Below are 14,165 nucleotides of genomic sequence, written 5' to 3' on the forward strand. Positions count from 1 at the left end.
CCTCTCCTCGCTCACTCCCTCGTCTCTTCCCTATTGCTTAGAGGCTTTTGGGTTATCAGTAGAGAGGGTGTGTGCAAGAATGGGATTGACAGTGTCCATCCAGTAGAGTAAACTGTGGAAGTCATCAGCGCACAGCTAGACTTTCTAAGGCACTCTGCAATAATCCTGAAAAGGAACGGGCAAAGAATTGTAGCAACAACCTTGTTAGTCCTTGGTCAAGCTTTTGTCAGAGGTGGTGGGCGGGTAGTGTAAGCAAAATATGAAGAGACCACAGCAGAGACATAGAACAGGGAGAGAAAGTGTGATTGTTCAAATGCCTAGCTGGACCAGGCCAAAGCCACCTTCCATTAACCCTTAGTCTTTTCTCTTATCAGTTATTGATGGAAGGACTCGGCAACGACTCCCGCAAAGGAAGCAGCATGCAGTATGCTCCAACACAAACACCTTTCCCCCAGCTTCCTGGGTAAGAGAAAAGCCCAAGCAGATACCTAGTGGAAGCTTAAAAGTAGTATTCCCATCAGAAGAAACTTGAGAACAATCTACTGGGTATCTTTGAGTCCTCAGAGCCAAACACATTGTCTCCAGGGCTTAAGGGTATAAATGTTTGTTAAGTTAAAGAATAAAAGAAAATACCTAGGAATGGTACCAATCCACAGCCATGAAATTCTTTAAGAACTTATAAAACACTCTCATAACTGAATCACTTCATTGCCTATGCAATGAAATCTGTGAGGAGATAATACTATTTCCCATGTCTGGACAAGGAGCCTCTGTATGTCAGGCCTCACCCAGCCGGGAAGTGGGAAGGAACTCTTCTATATCCAGCAGTGAACTAACTTAATTCATGTGCAATCGGTAGCCATCAGAGGTCATGGTGAGTGTCACCATACCCACTTGAAGAACCTGAGACTAAAGTGTTGGCATCATCCTCAAAAATGTTCCAGGGTTAAGTTATGGGACTAGAAACAGGTCACAGCCCTGATCACAAGACAAACACTCTGCTGTGGCGGCTGCTGGGTGCTGGGATGACATCTGTGAGAAACAGAAATGTCTCACTTTGCTTGGTATGTCTGTTTGGTCTGCTGCTGTTCAGAACATCCTGGTGCGTGAGTGTTGGGATATCAGAGCCATAGCAGAGGGAAAGAAGCGTTTGTGGAACAACTGTGAGCATCACTTTGGGAGCTCCCAGGACCTCCTAGACTGCAGCGCTCTTCATCTCTGCTGCCATGCACATTATCTGTACTTTCAGTACAGATACTAATTCTAAAAAACTCATGTACCATGAGTCAAAGCTGACAAATCATAAAGTGAAAGTGTGTGCAATTGTGTGTGCAATTTCAGGCAACATAATTCAAACTTTAAAACTTCAGACCCAGTTAGCATATGTTGAGAATCATTCACTATGTACTGGTTATATAATTTTGTTTTGCTTTGCTTTCGTGATCAAATTATTTCAATTTAAAAAAATGATTGAAAATAAGACAGGAGACTGAGGAGATGGCCCAGTGCCTAAGAACAGTTGCTTTGCAAACATGAGGACCTGAGTTCGTATCTCTAGCAGCCATGAATCCAGGCATGACCAACTATCACTGTAGCCCCGGTGCTACAAACCACTGAGTCGTGCGCACCAGCAGCCTCACTGAAAGACAGCAGGCTCGGGGTCCAGTGAAAGGCCATGTCTCAAGGGAATAAAAGAAGAATAGAAGAGGACACTTGGTGTCTCCTGTGTCTCCAACACATCTGCCAGCACAGCCAAGCACATCTGCATTCCATGTGTGTGCACACAGGCATACACACACACACACACACACACACACACACACACACAAACTTGTTTATAAAAGAAAATGAGAAAAAGGTGGTTGGTAACAAAAAGAAAGCTAGAGGAATAATAGTGTATACGGGGGCCTTTTTCACACCCAAGCCCTTTCTCTAGGCAGAACAGACTCCTTCCTTCTGAATCGGTGACTTAGACCACTTACTCCTCGACTTACATTTTTGAGGAGAAAATTGTGTTTTGTCCCTTTATACTTTCACAAGAAGCTGAGTTTTATTAAAAATATTTATTTCTTCTCAACTTAAGTGGTAAAAAAATTTAACTGCAGCAAACATGCAAAGCACACGCATTTAGGGAGGCTTTTGTACATGGGTCCCACAGTCAAATTCTCCGTGTCCAAATACGCTCAGGTTCAGTCGCAGGTTTGTTCCCACCAGCGGTCAAGCAACAAGGCCGGCACTAGGGCTGAACGTGTGCCCAGTGGGAATGAGACCAGCGTGCCCAGCTCCAGGTTCAAAGTTTAGCACCATCGAGAACACGAATGTGTTTCCAGCAAACTTGTGTGGTTCTCCTAATGCATGCTGATCTCGCTGTGATGTATGAATTACAAAATTTGGAGGTCTAGAATTCAGCCCCAAATTCTGTGCTCTTGAATTAACAGAAAAGGGGGAGAAGTGAAGGAGAAAGGGTGGGACAAGGAAGTGTGTTAGTTCTTGTCCACTTGACACAAACTAAGGGCATCTAGGAAGCGAAACCTTAATGGAGTAAACTTTGTGCATCAGATGGACTCTAGGCAAGTTTTTTTTTTCTTCCTTTTTTTTAAGTGATTGATGTGGGAGGGCCCAGCCCGCTGTGGGAGGTGCTGTCCCTATGCATGAGATCCTGGGTTGTATAAGAATGCAAGCCAAGCAAGCCATGAAGAGCAAGCCAGTAAGCAGCACTCCTCCCCAGCCTCTATGTCAGCTCCTGCCTCCAGGTCTCTGCCCAGCTTGAGTTCCTGCCTTGTCTGCTTTCAGGAGGGACTTTAAGCTGTAAAATAAAGTAAACCCTTCCCCCCCCCCAGTTGCTTTTGGTCATGGTCTTTATCACAGCACAGAGAGAAACTAAACTAGGTCAGAGGAGAAACGAAACAAAGGTACCTAATTCTCAGTGTGTCTACAAATTTCAGGTGAACCTCTTCTTGTCCAGAATTTATTGATAAACAGATATAAACTGAGTTGAAAGTCCTAACTTCGAGCAAATAGATATGCACTAAAACTGAGCAGTCAACAGATCATTGGTTTCCAGTAGCCAGGTCTGGAGCCCCCAATACAGGAAACCCTACTAAAAGCAACCGTTCGGAGAAAAACAGACTGTAGTGCTTAAGGAGTGGGGGTCAGGGTGAATGTTCCTGATTTTACTCTTGGCTCTCCATTAGTAAGCTATGTGAGGAAAGCATGCCTTTGTCTTACCATTTATGAGGTAGAAATAATGAAACAGTACAGAAACTGCCCTCACTGGGTCAAGAAGAGCAGTAAGCTCATTAATACATATAAAGTGAATTGTGATATTGGTATGGGGCACTCTTAGCCACTGTGATCATTATCTTCATGATCATGGTTCCTAAGGTCTACTCCAGAGTAGAAAGCCCTAAATGGGTCTTTTCTAGAGATCTGTGACTGTCACTATCCAGACATAAGCCCCGATGGCAGGTCCAAGGAGATGCACCAGTCCTCTCTGGCGATTACAGCACTTCATCTGTAAAAGGTCTGCTTGCCTCTGAAACTATTCATAGATGTGGAATAGAAAACCTTGCGAGAAGTGACTTCATTAAGAGGCACTGTGGTGCCTCTGAGGAGCTAGCAGATCCTTTTTTTCTCTTTAACCAAAAGGCAGGAGTCAAGCAGAGAATAATGGAAAGTTTTTAAAAGTGTTATCTCTTCCCTGATAACACAGTCAGAGTTGAGCTTTGGGATGTGGACCAAAGACTCTTGCTTGTATTTTGCCAGAGAAGGAAGGGAGTGAGGGGATGGAGGGTATTGAGAGTGTAGGTTTGGTGCCATCCCTACATTGGAAAAATGAGAGGATTGTAAGCCTTGGCACCCTGACATCTGCTGTGTCCAATGGGGGAGCCACATATCAGCCATTTGAATTTAGAGCAATTAAAATTCAAAATGCATTCTTATACTTGCCTCCTGGGACTTATTTCACAGAAGGCATTGCAAACAGTAAGCATACATTTGATTCCCAGCCAGATCCTGTAACTATCTACCTCAACCGCACCTATAGAGGGTGTTCTTTTACAGGTGCTACCTCCTACTGTCATGTTCCCAATCGTTAATGAGTGGAAAATAAACCAGATGTGTCATTTAAGTCACATGAAATAAAAGTAAATTGATTATAAATGAGAATCTGGCAGACGATTCCGAGTCTTCGAAGGGCCCAAACCACAGGGCACTTTGAGACCTGTTTTGGCTATTCTGACATCTTGCTTAGTTTTGTTTGGGTTCCCAGCTATTTTCCAAAACCTTAGGATTGCCAGAGAATTAGCCACTTGAAGTGTGAACTCATCTGCAAATGATTTGTCTACCCAGAAGCTCCTTCACGCATGCTCTTCACGCATGCTCCTCTGAACACTGAACGCACAGATGGTGCAGCAGTAAAAGGGTGATTCTGAGATTAAGTGTCGAGCACTCCTGACTGGGTTTCTTTTAAAGAGATTTTAGGACCATATTTTTCTATTATAAAATATCTCAAATTTAATAAATAATATAACTTGATTCAGACAATTCCATACAACACAAAAATTTTCATAAGTGACCTAATACATATAAATCACTATAATAATTTGAATTTTTAATTTCTGATCTGTTCTATTTTTATCACCTTAAATTTAGCTTGAACTGTGGTTCCCTGTTAACATTTCAATGGCTGAATTGTTTTTTACATAAGAAATCACAACATTAGTTGTTTACAAATATAAATTATGATGCATTTGATCAGTGTAATTTGATTAGTGTAATTCACATTTTATCAATTTAGAATCATAACATAAATTTACCTTTAGTGTGCTTTCTTCAAATGTGGTGCAGTTCAAAAACACCAATTGTAATATTAAGAAATAACATTCTAAATGTATGAAAACATTTCTAGGGAAATGAGCATTTGAGGAGGGCAGATGTGGGATGGGGGTGGCAGAGGGATAACTGGAAAGTGGGATGTCATGGGATGGGGGGTTTGTGAAGGGGGTAATGGGGATATCATTTGTAATGTAAATGAATGGAATGATTAATAAGAATGTTTTTAAAACCCCTATTTACATAAATAATTCACATATTGACTTCGTTTGTTCTGCATTTCTGTGTGCTTTTTTAAGGGAGCAGAGAGAAAGAAACCCTCTGCATTATCCAAGTCACCGTGTCACCAAAAGTCACTCTTCTAAAGTATTTATAATTGAGAGTTTGTATAATGTATGTATAATGTATGTATAATGGTGATCCCTCTTTGGTGACTCTAGATTCTTGTAAATTTGCCAATGCTTCAACGTGTGTCATTCTAATCTGAGATCAAATCATACAATAGTGAATACTCACAGCAACAAATTGGTTGTTTTCTAATTTAATGATGTCTCCAACTTTCACATTCATCCATTTTTCATTCTGCAGTCTGAGAAGAGAACAGAAATATTTTGTTCACTAATGGAGTAGAATAAAAAGTAGAGTCAAGAGAAATATCCATAAGCACACAACAGACTAGAAGAATGAGGTGAGACTTTGCTAAGAAGGGAAATTCAGTGGACGAATTCATGACCAATGAAGAGTGTGGGTGTCAGAGACGTTAAATGATATGTCTATAGCTATTTAGTGAGTAGTACTCACGTAGACAAAGGTCAAGATGCCGAACTCTTGGCTGAGGGTCTGTGAGATGCCATGATCCCAACTCAATGCTACTTTTATACAGCCTGCGTGGTCTTTCAATAAACCCAGCTAGATACATTGTCCTCAAGCTCCCATCTAGTAAGTACCAGAACAGCACTACCATGTCTCAGAAGTCATGTGACTGGTGTGGCATCTAACAGGCTAAGACAGCAGCTCAGAACAGAGATCAACAAGCTGCAAGCTTTCTTTGAAGGTTGTGTTTGTAATGGCGTCCCATGCCCACTCCGCACCAAGTTCAGAAAGGGTTGGGATAAAAGGCGATTGTGTTCATCGGATCTAACCTTGGGTTCCAAGTGAGTCAGGATGGCCCAGAGCCAGACAGACCTTGCAGAAACAGACCACCTGCTGCTGGATATTGTGACAACGAACCCTGCCTTCGGAAACTCCATGAAATGTAAACCAGCTTTGCTTTCAACACTGAAAGTTTTCATCCTGCTTCTTAGAAAGCCTTCCTTTGAAGCAAAGAATGCTAGAACAAGATAGGTGTCCCCAGTAAGTCAAGGCAGCCAGGTGAATTCTGATGTGTGGCTTTTCAAAACTAGTTGGATCTACTTGCTTTATAGGCTGGAAAACAGATTTAAATATTTACACAACTGTGAAATGTGCCTCACACTATCAACCCTGTTGGGTCATTTGGCTAAAAAGCTCAAAGAATTGCTCTTTAATGCAGATCCAAGTACATGTTGTTCTGGAAGTTTCTCAGCTGCCGCATTTTTATCTCTAGCCAAAATTTGATCTTTTTTTTTTTTTTTCAGTGCCATGCTTTGCAGTATTCTGTCTAGCCTAGTGCGCTGTGAAAACAGGAAACCTTGTGACCCTCACTTGTCTTTCTCTTTAAGGTACTGGGTATTGCTATTTCTCCTGGGGATCCCTCCCTTGTAGCATCAGTGACATCTCTCAGGGTCTGTCTGCTGGAGATATGATGGAGTGGAGGACTTCTTCTGTAGCTTACAGTAATTACATTACTACTGAAATGTTCTGTAGTCCCTATCGAAAGTCTCTGTTTTGGGAAGCTAAGACTACCTTAAGTTTTGTTTTGAAATTCTACACCTCCTACTTCTATGGTCTACCCTCTGGAAGGATCCACAGGAAATGGACCTCACTCTGAGAGCCTCACCCAACTGCCTCTGAAATAACCTACACCATGAACTAGCAGACACTTCTTCCACACAAGCAGCAGAACCCTAATAAGAAGAGAGCATACCCCTTACGAAGTAAGACTGGGATGGAGTCTGAGTCTTACGAAGAAACACAAAGTGGACTTCTTTAGATGGGGGAAAAGTAATTCCACTCTTGCTATTAGAGTTTTGCAGAAAAGGTGCCTGGAGTTATTGAAAAAACATGGGCTTTGTGAGATGTCTTCATTAATCCTTTATTTAAGCTGTTACGCAAGAATTAATGTGTATAATGCCATCAGAAGTATAGGGGTTTGCACATTGTTTTTTGTATTCTATCTTATAAAATACATACAACACTACTCAAATGAAAACTTGGACAGGTATTCAATATATACTAAGGGTCATTGCTACCAAAGTAGCAAAATTCACAAAATAATAAAAAATCAGTGGCGACTCACAAATGATTTCAATTACTATGTTCTGAACCCAGCTCTTTCCTTTGCCCTTTCTGCTGCCACCACTACCGAGAGTAACGCAATGTCCTATAGCTTAGGGAAGAGAGTTGCTTAAAATATCCTCAAAGTACTGATGGATTTGAGATATTTCATCTTGTGTGGCAGCTGAAACGGTGGGTATGGGTGCTCCAGCTGCAGCTGTGCACACATGCTGCAGAGGTGCCCAGACTCCTGTCTCAAGGGATGCAGGCTCTGATGAGGGGACACTGGACAGCCTGTGTGCCTTGAAAACACCACAACCTCAAGGATTTTACATCTTTCAACCTAGCTTTCCCCTCCATCCGCAGAGTCTCTCCCAAATGCATAGGAGTTGTAACCTATTAGTTTTCTGAAACGAGTTTACTTAATTGCTCTGGGATTCTCAGAATTCAAGATTTGGCTCGGCTGGGCTGTGGTGACGCCTTTAATCCCAGCACTTGGGAGGCAGAGGCAGGAGGATTTCTGAGTTCGAGGCCAGCCTAGTCTACAGAGTGAGTTCCAGGACAGCCAGAGCTACACAGAGAAACCCTTTCTAAAAAAAAAAAAAAAGATTTGGCACGATTTTCCCCCATCACCAAACAGTTAGATATGATCTAGCTATGTCTTCCTTGAACCAAATGTTCCTAAAATAGACGGGATAGTAATGTATCATTTTCCTTAGTAAATAATCCAATTTTTTTTAAATGCCGAAACATTTAGATCCAGAAGATCCCATAAAATAGGTGGCATTTTAGAACCACAGGATAACAGGTAGACATGCTTTAGGGGACTATTCAGAACACATCATTCTTCAGATTATGGGGGGTAGAGTTTAAGAAAAGTGGATGACAGTAACTTCTCCCAAAAACTGTTATGACTTAGTCTGTATCTACTTTCTCCAGCAAAGACACAGTATGCTGAGGGCTGGAGGCTTAGCTGAAAAACCCCTGGGTTTTCAAGTCTAAGGTTGAAATAGCATCCAGCAGTACTGCACTGCACTCTTGGCTCAAGTTTCCCATAAGCAAGACCCTGAAGCTAAAAGGCAGAAGGTTCAACTATAAAAGGGACCTTCAGTGATGATGTCATCCTTTCCAAAAGAATACTTTCAGCTTCACCTTAGTGATGCTAATTCCCGGGCAGGGGAGGGGGGATTTCCCAGGGAAGTTCTAAGGTACTAGAGAGTGAGAATGTAATTGTTCTCTCCTAATCAGCCACTCAGCCCTCTCACACTAAGCTTGGTTTCTTTAGTATCCAGCACATGCCAACAGTGGGAAATACAGAAGTATTCCCTGTTCAGGGACATTTTTATTCAATACTGTATCATTGGAACTTAAGTAACTGTCTAGTTCTGATGCCATTCAATACAGATTTCTTGAATGACTGGTAAATAAATTAAGGAATATAAAAATCAATATTTTTTTAAAAAAATTATAAAATAATACCATTTCCCAAACCATATAACATGAATTCCAGCAATCCACATTTATTTTATTTATTTATTTATTTATTTATTTATTTATTTGGTTTTTTTTGAGACAGGGTTTCTCTGTGTAGCCCTGGCTGTCCTGGAACTCACTCTGTAGACCAGGCTAGCCTCGAACTCAGAAATCCACCTGCCTCTGCATCCCAAGTGCTGGGATTAAAGGCATGCACCACCGCTGCCCGGCTACAATCCACATTTTTTAGTACCTACTTACTGCACCCCTGTGCACAGATTCCTTCACATGGGGAGTCACATATAAAATACAAATGACACCCTATTACATTTGAGTTTTCAGGTGCAACAAATTATTTTATGTATAAGCACACCCTTTGTGATACTTAGGATACTAAATACTATTGCTATTAGTCTGTAATTTGAATGTAAATAGTTCTACATTTAGATTTGCCTCATGTAGTAAGACTATTAATATTTATCTTCCTCACGACAATGCATGAGCTAGACCCTGCTTCTAGACCCTGCTTCTCCTCAGATCATACAGGACCCTGGGGTTCAGAGAAGTTAGAATATTTGAGATATCTATTTACAGTCCAGATGCCCTCACACTTTGATATAGGCATCCCACTTTAAAAAGCCAGTTATATGGGAGTTCAAACCTGAGTATACAAGGGTGTTCAGTGCGGCATTACTTACAGAAATCAGTTAGAAACTACTAATACTCCCATGAAATGCTTACTTAATCACAGATTATACATATTCAGCAGAATTAACTGTTATTACATGCATATTTAGAAAAGTAATGTAACCAAAGGAAGATGACGATGGGTCTGTATGTGCTAACATGAAACAGGATCTAATTTCCTCCATTGTTAGGTTAAAGGAGGACTGTCCAGGCCTGCACCTGCATGGTAGAAATTCATGTGCTGAGACAAGGGTGCTCCTACACACGCTTTTCTTTTTTAATTTTCTTTCATTTTTGAGATTATATTATATCATTTCTCCCTTTCTTTTCTTTCCTCCAAATACATTCACAGACCACCTTCCTTGGTCTCCTTCAAATTCATAATCTCTTTTCTGTTAATTGTTGTTACATGCACATATGTATATGCATGTGATGTATATGCATATGTAGTATGTGTATATGTCTATGTATATGTACACGCAAACATTTTTCTAAATAAAATCTGCTCTGTCTGTGTACCATTACTCATATGTATGCTTTCAGGACTGACCACTTGGTTTCGGATACTCAGTTGCTGTGCTCTTCCCTGGGGAAGGCTACTTCTCCCACTCTCATGTTTCCTTAGAAGCCTACAGTTCTTCGTGTACAGCTGAGGTCCTGTGAGCTTTCCTCTGTCCATGTTTGCATGTCTATTGTTGTCATCCTTCTTTAGCCCCTGTTTAGGCAGCCATGTTGGTGAGACTTTATGGTTGTTGCGTCTAACATTCTTAGGAGACACAGTCTCACAGCAAACTCCCTAATCTCTGGGCCGTACGATCTTTCCTCCCCTCTTCTTCAGTGTTCCCTGAGCCTTAGGCATGAGAGTTGTATTGTAGATATTTCCATTGTGCTGGGCTCTCAACTGGGCATTTTGACTAATTGTGGTTTTCTGTAATGGTCTCCATTTGTTCCAAAGAGAAGTTAGTTTTCTTGATGAAGGGTGAAGACTACACTTGTCTGTGAGTCTAAGGACAAATATTTAGAGTATAGTTAAGGCTTGTGATTGTTTAATAAAGTGGTAGTTGTAGATCTCCTCCAAGACCCATGACTTCACTAGCCCTGGGTAGCTGGCTAGGTTTCTAGTGCCACGCATGATTTTTGTTTTTTTGAGCAGGAACTAGAGAGCTGTTGGTTACTGCCAAGGTATGTATGCCACTTCTGCACCCTTAGGGTTATCTGTCATGCTGGCCATTGCTTACACACATATTTTAACATACTTCTAGTTTGATTCTGTTGCGATGATAAATACCATGACCAAAAACTTGGGGAGAAAAGGATTTGTTTTATCTTACACTTGGAGGAAACAGTCCTTCGCTAAGGGCATGAACTAAAGCAGAGACCACTGGGAAAGTGCTGAAGCTGGATGGACCCCCATGGCTTGCTCAACCTGCTTTCTTATACAACCCAGGACCACCTGTCTAGAAATGGTACTGCCCACAGTGAGATGGGACTTCCCACATTAATCACTAATCAATAAGATGTCCCCACAGACTCACCCACAGGCAGTCTGATACAATTGGTCAACTATGATTCCCTCCTTCCAGGTAATGCTAGTTTGTATTAATTTCATGAAAACTAGATTACTCAAGCCTTGAAAAACCTCTACGAAGGCATCTCAGAGATGCTGAGTAGTTGCCTCTGGAGAACGAAAACTCAGGGAACTAGAAAGAAGGCAATGCTTCGTCTCCATCATGTACTCAGTCAAACCGCTTGGTTTTTCTTTATTACATAAGTTGACATTTATAGGTCAATTTGTTGCAAAAAATTAATGAATGCTTCTGTTGATTTGTTTATTTTATGTGTTTAGGTATTCAGACTGCATGTATATCTGTGTACCGCATGTATACAATGCCCAAGGAGGCCAGAGAAGGAAACTGGATCCCCTGGAACTGGAGCTACAGGTGGCTGTGAGCCATCACATAGGTTCTGGAAATTAAACCCAGGTCTTCTAGAAGAGCAGCCAATGCTCTTAACCACTGGGCCATCTCTCTAGCCCTATGAAAGCTTTCTTTGAGTTACATGTAAGTGGAAAGGCTTCAACTAGAACCCAACTTTGTCTGGCTACAAAATTCATACCATTACTAAATCTGCATCTATTGTTTTTACTTTTCTTTCTGTGTTAAGCATATCCTACCTGCTTTAAAAGAGAGTGAGCTCTAAGGAGCTGGAACAATTTAAGCAAGGTGATGATGCACCGTCAAAGTATATAACACCAGCTGGTCCAAAGATGGCATGCAGTCATGGTCTCCTAACATAGATGCTCACTAGACAGCAGAAGGCTCTGGTTCTTTTCAACCCCAGCACTGTCAGAGATGAGCAAGGATAAAATGGATAGCTTGTCCTCAAGCCACTAATAATTATACTGTTGATCAGGATCTCATTACACTGAGAATGAACATAATGCTCATATCTCTGGAATCTATTTCTTCTGAAGAATGAGGATGTCTCCCTCCTTTTTGTCCCTTTTTCTTAGCAAAATACCACACAGTGGTAAAAATCACAGGAGTGGGCTGCTGTGGTCGGCAGCTGAAGGGCTTTCCCACTGCATTTACCAAGGATGGAGGGAAGGAAAATTGAAGTTGTAGTGCTATAGTGCAGATGGTTTAACAAGTTGCTGAGAAGAGCAACCAGCCATGCAGATGTCCTGCCTGGTTCATGAGTCCCACTGTATCTTATTCAGAGGCAGAATCATACGGACAATATCAAACCTTACCTTTTGGAAGCAAGCTCATCTCTTTGCTTACTATTTCTGCCTGAGCAATAGAGCTACTGAATGTTATACAAAAGAAACTTCTTTAATCAATCTTTCCAGAGCCCCTCTACCTTCCATAAATTCTTAGAAGGATTCAGATAATAGACAGTCAATCCATAATGAGGCCATAGGGAATTCAAAATCATTTCAGAAGATAATTATTGTCTTTGCTTGCATGCATTAACACTGAGGGAAACGCCCTAGACTGACCAGAGAAAGCAGAGCCATTCAGTCAGAATCCTTTGACAGCAGAGCCACAGACATCAACATACAAGAAGTTGATTGACACATCTCTCAGGAAAGAGCTCTGAATGTTGTAATTCCAGGATAAAGGACCCATATTGCATTTTCTATTGCCTCTGGTAACAGTCTTAACTAAAATTTTGAAAGCTATCAGACAAGCAAACATCTACTGAAGCAGATTATATATTATAATTTTAATATATTAAAAGTGTTAAGTAGAAAAGTGAAATCCCAGCAGTGATGGTACAAAGCACCTTTCAGTGGTTTGATGTGGTTGGCTCTGCTCTGAAAACCTAATGTTTCTGGAAACAACACCCCTAATTCCTTAACACAAAGCTTAAGTAAAAGTAACCCCCAAGAGATTCTGAGCCCTGCCACTCATCAGATCTGCAGTCATATTTAGTTCTAATTAGTTTCTAAGAAAAAAATTAATTCACTTTAAAATAAACTGTGATGCCTATCCCCTATCCTGTTGATTCCCCGGAAACAGGATAACATATGGGTGAAATTCTTGAGTAGTGACCACCCGGATGACTTGTGATGTCATCCTCCATTAATGAACTCAAGACCACCCTTCTTTGGCCAAAATAATCACTGTAAGCTAGACACCATGCTGAGTATCTGGGCTACAAGGGCTATTAGTGCAAACTATATTCACCAAATAACCTAGAAAATAGTGGGAAATATAAATCTTGTTCTTAAGTAGACACAAGTAAATCATCTTTGTCCTCTAATACCTGGAACACATGAATATTCTTCCAGCCCCCAATGAAGAGTACCTGCACTCTCAAAAAATTACTTCACTAGTAAAGTGTTTGCCATGCATTTGTCATCAATAGTCCAGTGAGAAAAATTGATAGAGCCGAGGGATTGTCTAATAAAGGATATATTAACTTTCAGTCTTCAAGATATTCCAAGCTTCCCCCTATGTACAGTGAGCTCATCGGGAAAGTATATGCCTGGACTTTATTACTCTGATCCCTCCAGACTTGTCTTCTCAGAACCATGACTTCAATCAGGATTTACTTATGGTCATAAGTAAAATATCTCTCTCCCCGAGGCTTCAACCATTACGTCATTCGCATTTCTCTCAGTGTGGAGATAAATCACATCTCGTGATCACTAGATAATGCACCCTCCCCATTGGACCATCCGCTTTGTATCCTCAGCACCTCTGTTATGAGGAGAAACAGAGTTCAAGCTCGTGTTTCCAATGTATGGACAGCAAGTCATGAAGGATCGTTTAAACAAAAACTAAAAAACATCACTAAAGGACTCTCTCTGCAGGGGGTAACATCACAGGGGCAATCTTGATACCTGAAAATAGAAAATTCTGTTTAGCCTGGATTAGGGATTTTTTTTAATTCTTAAATTTTTCAAGGATAAAATACTGGCTTCCTAATTATGACAAAAATGATGTGAAAACACTAAAAAGAGTGCAGACTGCAGGACCACAAAACACACACTTGAACTTGAGCTTTGCCACTAATCAACTGGTAGCTGTGACTGTTTTTACTATTATGAGGCACTTCATCATAAGGGCAGTGAAGCTTATTTCTATCTCAAGTCTTTGAAGGCACCATTTGTGCTCCCCATGTGTGTGTGCTGGCTGCCTGAGTTTCCTCTCATGGAGAATGTGTCCCCAGCCCAATCACAGACTCTCTAGTGACACTGTGAATCTGTGATCAGTCCCCATGTTCTATCTTATTCCTCACAGTTGATT

The 14,165-nt window shown here is 41.1% G+C and overlaps 1 protein-coding gene across 6 annotated transcripts in view; it reads right to left on the reverse strand.

Moving 5' to 3' along the window:
* Atp8b4 (ATPase phospholipid transporting 8B4 (putative)) overlaps positions 1–14,165 on the reverse strand; it is a 172,545-nt gene that overhangs the window by 95,886 nt on the left and 62,494 nt on the right. For all 6 annotated transcript variants that reach the window (XM_076929685.1, XM_076929687.1, XM_076929686.1 and 3 more), the window contains one exon: positions 5,350–5,422. In XM_076929685.1, coding sequence (XP_076785800.1) covers positions 5,350–5,422 — 73 coding nt within the window. The remainder of the gene's footprint in view (positions 1–5,349; positions 5,423–14,165) is intronic.

Source organism: Arvicanthis niloticus, chromosome 2, assembly GCF_011762505.2.
Source record: "Arvicanthis niloticus isolate mArvNil1 chromosome 2, mArvNil1.pat.X, whole genome shotgun sequence".
NCBI lineage: Eukaryota > Metazoa > Chordata > Mammalia > Rodentia > Muridae > Arvicanthis > Arvicanthis niloticus.